Source organism: Vollenhovia emeryi, unplaced genomic scaffold (assembly GCF_000949405.1).
Source record: "Vollenhovia emeryi isolate VEMERY1.0 unplaced genomic scaffold, V.emery_V1.0 DF939226.1, whole genome shotgun sequence".
In the NCBI taxonomy this organism is placed as follows: Eukaryota; Metazoa; Arthropoda; class Insecta; order Hymenoptera; family Formicidae; genus Vollenhovia; species Vollenhovia emeryi.
Genome location: NW_011967140.1, coordinates 245,002 through 256,280, shown reverse-complemented (window position 1 = coordinate 256,280; position 11,279 = coordinate 245,002). Strand labels below are relative to the sequence as shown.

The 11,279-nt window shown below is 42.8% G+C and overlaps 2 protein-coding genes across 2 annotated transcripts; one reads left to right on the top strand and one right to left on the bottom strand.

The window, feature by feature from the left end:
• Window positions 1–6: 6 nt before the first annotated feature.
• LOC105560622 (uncharacterized protein PF11_0213-like) lies at window positions 7–3,440 on the top strand. The gene is made up of 4 exons (XM_012009878.1): window positions 7–264; window positions 545–667; window positions 755–926; window positions 1,086–3,440. The coding sequence occupies exons 1-4, from the start codon at window positions 192–194 to the stop codon at window positions 3,076–3,078; spliced, it is 2,361 nt and encodes a 786-aa protein (XP_011865268.1). The 5' UTR covers window positions 7–191; the 3' UTR covers window positions 3,079–3,440.
• A 92-nt stretch (window positions 3,441–3,532) lies between these two features.
• Window positions 3,533–5,854, bottom strand: LOC105560621 (translational activator of cytochrome c oxidase 1). Its single transcript, XM_012009877.1, has 4 exons — window positions 5,038–5,854; window positions 4,568–4,814; window positions 4,028–4,187; window positions 3,533–3,828 (listed from the first exon to the last, which is right to left on the bottom strand). The coding sequence occupies exons 1-4, from the start codon at window positions 5,216–5,218 to the stop codon at window positions 3,628–3,630; spliced, it is 789 nt and encodes a 262-aa protein (XP_011865267.1). The 5' UTR covers window positions 5,219–5,854; the 3' UTR covers window positions 3,533–3,627.
• Window positions 5,855–11,279: the final 5,425 nt, after the last annotated feature.

Sequence of the window (11,279 nt, the reverse complement as noted above, 5' to 3'; positions counted from 1 at the left end):
TATATTATACGTTCATGGTCGTAGGTTCGCGAGCAACCCATAACCTAAAAATTTCCCGCGAAATTGATGCGAGCATCTGCAATGTTTTCAGTGCACTCCTGATCTGTCGAGAAAAAGCAGCTTTTGGAATTAATATTGAAAAGAATCGCTGTCTACGTTAAAGACGAAATAGAAAATTAAATCGGAGGAACATGTCCATGCTCTCGGAGCCCCGGCAGAAGCAGAAGTGGTCTCTCAATCCGCGGGGCAAGTGGTGGACCGAGGGTGAGTATTCAAGGTAGTCAATTCTGTATCTTGCAATACAGTGAAAATGTTAAAAGTGGCTTTGTCTCTTTCCAAGAGGACGGTTAGAAAGTGACACAGCTACTCACATTTTTACTATAGTGTAAGATACAGAATTGACCCCCGGGTGTATAAAACCTGTGGCTAGAGTTTACTTTTCTCACATCATAATCTCTGCGAGATTATTAATTGACAAATTACATCCGTTGTCTACCAGACGTACGCTTTCCCTATTAATATATATGTTTACGTCTCGATGCAGACCCGAACAAATTTGGCCAGAGAATGTTGGAAAAAATGGGCTGGACGAAGGGGAAAGGACTCGGCGTTAACGAGCAAGGCATTGCGGAATTTTCCAGCGTGTTGTACAAGAACGATACAACTGGTAACTGAAAGAATCTATAACTCTTACCTAAAGGCTCGTTATCTCACAGATGTTATGCTTAAATGAGATTTTGCTTCCTCCTTGGAGGTGTGGGATACGACAAAAATTTCGAGGCGTGGACCAAAGAGCAGGAGAAGTTCAGTAACTTGTTGCAACAACTTAATGGTAATCAGAATCAAGATACTGTTAAAAGCGGGGACGCTAATCTCAGCGGACAGTCTATCGAGCTCAAGTCCAAGGACAGCCGTGCTCGCATGCAGTAAGCATTATTCTCACCATTCTCTAATTTTTGCGAATAATTGGATACAAAAAGTGTTCATGTAGATACATTTAACAAGTGATTTGTGAAACATCTAGATATGTTTTTACACACAAATATTTCGTATATAGTTATAAAAATATATTAATTTTTTTACAGTTACAAGAAATTTACGCGTGGTAAGGATATAAATAAATATAACTCTAAGGATTTGGCAAATATACTTGGCCAAAAAGAATTGGTCGTGAAAACTGAAATCAAGGTAAAACAAGACGATGGTATTCGTAAAATGGAATCTGCTGACTTAAAAGGCAAAGACAATTGGTACGGCGTTGTCACAATTAATAGTGGTAACATGGTTGATTATTTTAAATCAAAGCATAATACGGCTGATCGCTTGAAATGTAATGTAGAGTCAAACCACGATACAAACTTATCAAGCAGTACGACTGATCATCGAACGACTAAGTCTGAAAGTGAGAATGAGTATGCTGGTTTCGGATTTACAAAAACAGAAGATACATCACAGTCCAGTTGCGGAACATCACAAGACTGTGACGATAAAAGTGTTTACGCCTTTGATAATCCTTGCTTGGGATTGAATAGGTCTACAGAAACTCCTTGCGACACCAACGGTTCTCCTGCAAAGTCTGCAAAAAAGAGGAAGAAGAGATTTGAAAGCGATAGTCTTAGCACTGAAATGGATAAGCATAATATCGGAAAGAAATTAAAAACTGAAGCTATTGATAGTGATTGCAAAAACGGTTTTATTAATCCAGCTCTTAATCTGAACGCAGAGCCTGAAGAGGATTGTAATGGCAAGGAATTTGAAGTGTTCAGAGAGCAGATTGGCCTTGAAAATTGTGGTTTAGATTTGACGGACGAGAGAAACGACAAGAAACGCGTAACATTCAACGACCACGTCATGTTGTACGAATATAATATAAATTCTGCTAAAAAGAAGAAAGGGGAGGTTACATTGGATAAATTTGAAGTTGAAAATAAGAAGAGTAAAAAGAAGCGGAAACACGAGAGCACTGTGACTTCTGTAACGAACGGATTTATTAATGAAGCGTTAGATATACAAATATGCGAGGAAATTAATGATAACGAGCTGAACAAGCACAGAAATAAAAAAATTAAGAAGAGGAAAATATGTAAAACATCTAATTTAGAAACGATACAGGAATCACCAGAAAAGGAAATAATACAAATCAACGTTGAATCGGAAGAGATTACTAGTATTGTTGAAAATGGAAAAATGGACATTGTGGAACAAAAATCGAAGAAGAAGAAAAAGAAGATAGAGAAGGCAGAGAAAAAAGTCAAACAGGAAGATATTACAGTACTTCATATCATAAATGAAGAAACAGATACCAAAATTGAAGAGACAAGTAAAAGTAAAAAGACCAAGAAAAATAAGGACAGTAAAGTAGAAGAAGAAGAAATGTCAATTTTTAAGAAATGTAAAAAGAAAAAGAAGAAAGATAAGGAAAATTGCAAGAGTGAAAAACATACTGGGCAAACAGAAATAAACAATAAACAACAGGATATCAAAATGTTGGATAAGTCAGATTTAAAGCAACAAAATAATTATTTAATCGAAAATAAAAATAAGGATGCAGCAATAGTTGAACCATTGTCTGTTTTTACAACCAAAGAAAACGAGAAAAAAGAAGAACCACTAGAAAAAATTAAGCATAAGAAGAAAAAAAGAAAAAGTATCAATAACGAAGACCCTTCGAATCAAATTGATATATCCACTGTAGAGAGAGAAATTTGCGATAAGGAAAATACAGACAAAGAGCAAGATCCAGATACCAAAAAACTAGCAAAGAAAGAGAAAAAGAGTAAGAAATCGAAAGACGAGACTATATCCAACCTAGAAGATTCTAGTCTTAATAAGGATATTGTAGATGTAAATGTTGCAAAGCAGGACAAAATAGAAAATGCAGAGTTCACCGGTACACCCTCAAAAAAGGACAAAGCAATCGATATTATTGACAATATAATCAGTAGTCCATGGAGTGCAAAAGCAAGGATGTCCAAGAAAATGCTAATAACACTTTTCCATAACAATGCAATCTCAGACTTCCCAGGTTCTAATATTCGTAATATAAAGGGATATGGTGCAGACGACTATGACGACTGAATACGAGTAGTAATATATAGAATAATTTTGATAATTTGATAAAATAAAGCATTTTTTACAGATGACAAATAATAGCATATTGTAAAGATATTAATGTATACATCTCTTTAAACAAAAGTATACATTTTAAATAATATGCAATAGAAAATTATTTCAGTAAATTACTTAATTAAAATATGTAAACTTTATTAAAAAATTGTGATTATGTTATCATTAACAATTCTGTAAGTTTCTTAAACAGTTATAACGTCTCAGTACTTACATTTGAGGGAGAATCGACTACGCTTGCCATAGCTGTATCCCATAACTTTTCTTCATCCTAAACTGAAGTAACAGCTTTCGTAATTATCTATCAATGTAACTAGAATTGTTATTGAAACCAATTTATTGCACTATACGCAGTTTTGGAGCTTGTAATTGGATATCGGACTTGGTCCTCATTGGACTCGCATGATTTCTAGAATCTTTGAATCTTTAATCATAATGATGTAAAATGTACACGTCATTTTTGTATGTATATACATATATATTTTTGTATATTAAAATAAGTTATTCTAAATTATCATGTACATGACTGACATCTTCTAGGCTTAAAATTTTCTCGCGAATAAGAGAAACATCTTCTAAATCTGATTCACTTAATTTTATTATGGTTTGAGGTATGTAATCTTCTTCTGCTGAGAGCACACAGTATTGACGTTCTTCTAAAAGGTGTTTTACTTTGTTCAAGAGCCTCGGATCACATTTAAACTGTAACAAATAACAACCGTTAATGAACATATACAGATTATAATTTCGATACCACACATGCTTATACAAATATACACACGGTCTTTGCCATATTTATAATGTAAAAGATTATTTTATTTATAATTCCCCTGACGATTAATTAAGTGCAACTTAATAAATAATTACTTAAATACTTAAAAAATGTGCCTTTACTCGATACCTGGAAATATTCCGTGTCATTCTCTACAAATTCCTCCACATCTTCCGCGTCAACGTTAATAGCATCCTCCGTAGCGTTTTCCAAATCGCCCTTCTTTTCAACTATGACACTACCTAGATGAGTAAACATATTTTTGGCAGCGGTATCTGAAGTTCTTCCTCTGTGTGCACAATTAAAAAATAATTATTGCACAAGAGGTACGTGACTTGGAATATTTAATTTGTGGGCCTTAGGGCCTGAACAGTATCTTATACTCTTAAGACAGCCTCAAGACAATGTTTTATGTTTTAAGCCTTTGTCTTGAGGTGACGCACAATAACTGTCTTATGTCTTAAGGGTACAAACAGCCATTCTGCTTAGGACTTTACAATATTTGTAAATAAGACCTCTATTTCTGTAAACTGAACTGAATTATATAGAATATATAGTAGATAGGGTAACATTTTATTTCCAAATATTCCAAAACTAGCAGTACTTTGCAACACATGCTTCGGATATATATTTTACATATATCAGTGGTATTAAACACGTCGCTCATACCTGGTTTTTTTAATTTTCGCATTAAGCTCACCCACGAATCTCTTGGGATTATCCGTGGTGTAACGCACGAGCATGACGTAGCCGTTCGGCCCGCGGACTTCCTGTATACCTGACTGAGTTTTGTGCTTGCGCGCCTCCATCCTGTCGAGGAAGGATTTTATCGACGCCACCGGCATGTTCGACTTTCTAGCTCGCTCGATGAGTTGACATAATCTTAAATTATTATCAGGCTTCGTGCTGCCGCCCTCTGAAAGTAAATATTGCTTTCAGTTTTCTCTTTCGCAGCAGCTCGCGTGCCGTTATTGTGTCGCAGCGAAACGTATCCAGCAACGTGCTTATACAATACACGTGCGAAGATACGTGCAAACGCAGCTAATCAAGAGAAGGGTGTTTAACATATTTCATACACGGAAAGTTCATTTAGCAAACGTGTGACCGTCGCAACGAGAGCGCGTGTGTGTGTCACGCACCGTTTATGGCAATCATCATTTGCATCTTGAGATGATGGAACAGCACCATCCGTTCGTTGTCCTTTTCCTCCTTTATGTGCTTTATGTTCGCCCACTTGCTATGACCGGCGGATCTCCTACTGTTTTTTAACAGAAGATAAATACGCCTGTTGAGCAGCGGCCTATTCAACACTTGTGCCATTTTCGAAAAGGGTTACGGTACATCCCGTAGCAGACGCGAGATCTCTCGCCGGGAAGCCTCGCCTCTCGCCGCCTCGCTTCTCGTCCCTGATATTGTCGTTCGGTACGCGCGATTATTTTATCTTAAAAGTGGAAGAACACGAGAGGCACTGGATTTTATCTCAAGGGTGCAAGAGCCGCTGCTCTAACACGAGTAGGTCCATTAATGAGGAGGTTAGAATCGCATGTCGTTTGCGCGTTCGACGTCAAGTTACGGCAGGTCGTCGTAGAGAAATGCAAGCGGTTCATCTAATCGCATCGCTAATTAGCTCCGAAAATCGAATGCAGATGGTGAACGCGAAATTTCGCGAAATTAATTTTCATCGAGCGAGCTCGTTGCCGACCGAGACGGCAGAGTCCAGAGTTTGGCGACGAGCTTCCAGGTTCAGCGCGAGATGGAGTCACTTGTCAGTTTCGTCCTGGTCGTTGCGTTTTCTGCAGCTTGTAACTTGATCTGCTTGTATCGCGTACAAACGCTCTTCCCCGCGGTTATTCTCACGCAAGTCTTCTCTCTCTTCGCTGTTCCGGACACGCTAATTTCGATTCTGAGCGCGGGCGACACGAGTAGTCGCGGCTAAAGGGAGCAGATCGCTCGGGTGCGACGAAATCAGCGCGGTTGACCGATCTACAATTGTGCGGCCGCCATGTTGATTGCGCGTCGCGCGCGTTCGAAATCGACGCGGGATCATTCCGCGTCTCTCGCCGGGAAACAAGTGAGTCGCGGGGAAAAATACACGTCGCGTGTGTCGGACGAGATGTCGAGTGGTCATCGTGGATCGTGATTCGTGCCAGATCAATCGCGCGGCCGCGATTCGCGACGATTCGCGACAAGCTAACCCTTGCCGTTCGACGCTCGCGACACGGCAGTTTACGTTTCATCTCGGCCTCGTCTCGCTCGGAGCCGAGACGTGATCGCTTCGCGTCTCTCGCGTCTCTCGTCGGGAAAGAGCGAAATCGCATGGAAAGGTACACGCCGGGAGCGCCGGATTAGCGCGACCGCGATCCGCCCCGACGACCCTTGCGCTCGCGACACGGCGGCCATGTTCAGTTTCGCGCCTTGGTCCGTTCGAAACGACGCAAGATCGCTCCGCGTCTCTCGCCGGGAAACAAGTGAGTCGCGGGGAAAAATACACGTCGCGTGTGTCGGACGAGATGTCGAGTGGTCATTGTGGGTCGTGATTCGTGCCAGATCAATCGCGCGGCCGCGATTCGCGACGATTCGCGGCGATTCGCGACAAGCTAACCCTTGCCGTTGGACGCTCGCGACACGGCAGTTTACGTTTGATCGCGGCTTCGTCTCGCTCGGGGCTGAAATGTGATCGCTCCGCGTCTTTCGCGTCTCTCGCGTCTCTCGCCGGGAAAGAGTGAAATCGTATGGAAAGGTACGCGTCGGGAGCGCCGGATTAGCACGACCGCGACTCGTCCCGACAACCCTTGCGCGAGTAATTACGGCGGCCATGTTTGATTTCGCGCCTCGTCCCGCTCAGAGCCCGCGAGATCGCTCCGCGTCTTTCGCCGGGAAAAACTGTGCCGCGTGGGAAAATGTACGCCGGAAATGCCGGACAAGGCGGTACATCGTCCTTGCCGAACCGTCGATCGCGGCGGATCGACGTGCGCGACCGCGATCGCGACGCGGCGTCGATCGATCTCGAGCGCGTATCGAGCTTGAAGTGCCGCAATCGCGCCGTGTCCCTTTTCCCGGCTGTTTGATATCGCCGTTGCGTATTCGTTGCGTCGCGGGATTAGAACGCGAGGTGCCTGTACGAGAAGGGGAGGAAACGCGAGCGATCGCCGCCGCCGCCGCCGCCGCGGGAGGTCGACGTGAGTTACGACAATTAATATAAGCATTGTACTCGATTAAAATATCGCTCAGTTCTCGTCAAATTGACCGAGAACAGGATAATGATTATGTGATGTTTTCGCAGGAAAGATTCCCGCCGAGAGAGCCACGTTGAAGGTCCGCGGTTGTCCGTCACGACGAGAGTTGGAGGACACGATGAGAGGCCCGCGTCGGAAGGCTTACCTCGAGGTAATTACCGCACGTAATTAACTACCGCTCGTGCGCGCGCGCGCTTTCTCCTTAGTCTACCTTTCAGAAAGGAGGAGAAATCAATTTTCAAAACAAAAACGTAGCGACGAACGCAGAAATAAGACTTCAGTTTATTCACTATATCTTTCTCCGCTTTTCCTCAGTTAATCACCGGCCGCACGACGCGGGAATCAAAGGGAACGGAGGGGGGCGGCGGCGGCGGCGGCGGCGGGCCCCGTCCGCACGGATTGTGTCAAAGGAACCAGCGGCTACAAAATTAACGCGATTAGGCCGGCCGGCGGTGGGCTCGCTCGGGGGTAAGTAAAAAGAATGGCATCGAACGAGTCGACTAAATTTAGAAGGCCGAGGGTGAAGGCGCTTAACGAACCGGGCCGGAGGGTCGATATTTAGCCCGCGCGGTCTTCGTCTTACGAGAGGCGCGACGGGCTTTGAAAAGTTGCCGGTTTAGGCGCGTAATAAAGCGATACGGGAGTCACTCAAGGCGCAACAGTCGCGGCATTTCTTTTTTTTTTCGCCCCCGCCGATCCGCCGTGGATTATCAAGATTTGGCAGTCGGCCCCGGCCCTGTTAAGCTAGCGCCACGCTATGCGCGATTCCTGATTCGCAGAAATTCCTTGTCACTTACCACACTATTCGCGATTCGCAGTTTGCCATTCGTAATTTGTTATGCGTCGTTTCGCTTGCGTCAAGTTGGGTAACTTTTAACTTTTACCTGCTATCACACACAGTGGAAAGATTTGTGTTGAGTTTAACAGATGTCTCATGTCCCAAAAACGGTCCACACAAATTTTTGTGTTAATTTAACATAATGATCACACTCATAATCTGTTAGTATTTTAACACGAAATAAATACAAATCTCGAAATAATTTGAAATAAATTTCATGTAAAATTAACATATTTTTAATGACAAAATTAATTTAAAATGTGTAATTTTTGCATTTTACACAGATGTAATAAGTCAGATGACGGCTCGAAATTACTCTCACTTATGTTATATAAATATTATATATAGAATAAAATCAACATTTTATTCCGTAAGTTTTAACAGATAAATCTTGTTACTAAATATATAGAACATATGTAGTGTGTAAGATTAAAAAGTAAGTGCACACTGTGTTGTTTTAACATTTCTTTTCAAGTATTTTAATAATTTTACATTCGAGATCAATTAACATAAGAACATTATGTTAAATTAACAAACACGAATGTGTTAGACATTTAACAAAAAAATTTTAACCGGCATTTTCTTTAACAAGAAAACACAAATTTTCCAAATGTGCAGGACTTGGTATCATAAGTCTCCAATTAGGCAAGTTTCAATATTAGTAAAAAAAACCCGCTCGGCCAGCGAATCACTGCGAATGGCAAATTGCGCGCGAGTCGACGAATTTTTCCTCCGCACTATTCACGAATCGCGCACAGTGTAGCGCCAGCTTAAATCGCAACAGTCACCTGCAGCGTGTGTTTACTTAATGAATATGCGACAACGTGAGCGCGTGTGCGCTTTTAAATGTGCGCGCTTCGTTGTTTACTCAACTTACCCGACGCGCGCGTGCTAATAATAGTCGCGAGTAATTTAACATCTATTTGGGAACGTGCTGTCGCGCCCGTCAATTCACTTTACCTGTAACCAATGCACGAAGGTGCGTTGCGTCGCAAATTTATCCCGTCCCGGGGTTTAATTCGCCAGAATCGCGCCCGTGTCCGAATGTCACGCGGCCCTGCGACCGGAGAGTCGATCGAAATTTCATGCGCGGCCAAAATATTATCTTTTTATTATCCCCTTTCCGCGTATTACATTTCCATACATTCGAATTACAGCGGTATCGGTTCGCTTTTTTAAAAAATTATTCTTACGAGTATTGTATTTCCGTACGTTCGAATTACAATATCAGGTGCCGTTTCATTAGTAAATTGCGCGACAGGCCTCGCACGCCGTTTCCGTCATCGTATTAGCAAAGTTAATTAATAGCCAAGAGTGTATGTACGTGAGTCCGATCAATCATTCTCCATCTCATCAGATCGTTAGTCATTCGAGAAGGGTCACAAGTGCTCGACTCTGGTTACAAGTAATGGAATAACAGCGGCCGAATGTAGATAAGCAATCGTTCGTCGCCGCGTTTCCGCGGATAATAACCCCCGGAATTTTCATTTAAAATCAAGAAGATACTCCACACACGGTGGCCCTTCAACTTCGGCCTTTAAGTTTAATCGATACACGTACCGTAAGAGAAAATTTGACATCGAAGAACTACCGCGGACGAAAAACGACGTAACAATATTAATTAAATTGAATCACAAGTAAATGGGATATTAAGTGTCCACTTAATATTTACTTAGTGTTCAATTTACTTTTAATTCAATTGAATTGAAGATAAATGTAAGATCACGAGTACTGGAAAAAATTAATAATTATTACACTTTTGCATTTTTGGAATATTGCCTCTCCTTTGTAAAGGCCTGCGTCCACGATGCTAGAACTTGGTCCAAGTTCTAGTTCTGAGAAATGTGTAGCTGTTCCATAAAAGCTGCAAGTTGATTGGCTACACATTTCTCAGAAATAGAACTTGGACCGAGTTCTAGCATCGTGGACGCAGGCTTAAGAAAGAAAATATAAAATCTCTCTTTCTCTCCGCATTACCTTGCGGAAAATCTCATTACGACAAAGTAATACAGATTTAGATACATGGAGCAATATTTTTTGCACAAAGACACTGTAGACTCTTAGTATTTTTGATGTACAATAGAACTCGTCAAGAAAACCTCGGTACAGAGACACAATATTTTCCAAGTAGATCTATCCGCAATTAATAATCTCTTATCGAGTGCCTCGATAGTCGTATCGAGAGAAACGTAATTAACAAAAACCCATAAACATTGACACACTTGGAAACGTTCCGCTCTCCGAAAAACTGAATAATCGCTTCGGGTGAAGAGACTCGCGCGCGCGAACGGTACACTTTAATTCGCGCAAATCGACAGGTCGTTTCTCCATCGGAATGAAAAGCTTTGGACTTAATGACCGTCTCGTCTTGTCGCTCTGATTTTTGCCGAGCGCGCCGTTCCCTTCCGTCCGTTTTCCTTTCCACAACGTGTGTACGTCGTCGGTGCGTATAGGTGTACACGTCGTGTTCAATTTTATGAAGGAGGACGCGTGGGGCGGCAGCGGAGGAGGAGGTGGAGCAGCAGGACGGGGGGTGGGCGACGTTTAATAAAGGGCGTGGGCGTGTGCGTGTACGTGTGCTAGGGGTGCTAGTTAGCACGGCGCTTGGCGCCGTCGACGACGTCGCCGTCTGGACGCGCGTAGTCCCTCTCCTCGGCGTTCTGCACCGACGACCTCGTCTTTTAAAGCACACACTGACGAAGCGCGAACGATGCTTCTTTAAACAGCGAGCCAATGATACGAAATAAAGTAACTTGGCGTTCAGCTTGACGCGTACGCGCCCCGCGCCGACCCGCGCCGTGCATTCCCCAAGACGGCCGACCAAGTAACGAACTTAATAAATGAATAAGCACGGACCATCAAGATGCATGGGATTTTGTTCGTTCCATTGCGTAACATAATGGGATCGCTACGTGCTCAAGCATGAAAGATTGTTGGGTTCATTTTTTTTCCCTCTTCCATTTGCTTCCCGCGCCCGCAGTGGTAAATACGCGAATGAGGCAGAGATGGGTGAAAAGCGAGCGAGCGAGCGAGCGCAAACTGTCAACGATAGCTCGAAAACCTGGCGGTTAAATTTTTACGCGGCCGGCCAACATAATGGCCACGATTCTACCCCTCCCGCCCGCGAAACGTGCTCGTTGGCACTTGCTTTCCTTTGATACGTTGCGAGTTAAAAATTGCGCCTGTCGACATTTCACTTCTGCGCGACCGACCACGTCTCCGTTCTGCCCCGGGCATGCATTTTCGCTGTAATTTTTGAGAATACTTTGTGCGACACACTTTACGAGTTATTTACTCTTCAACCCGA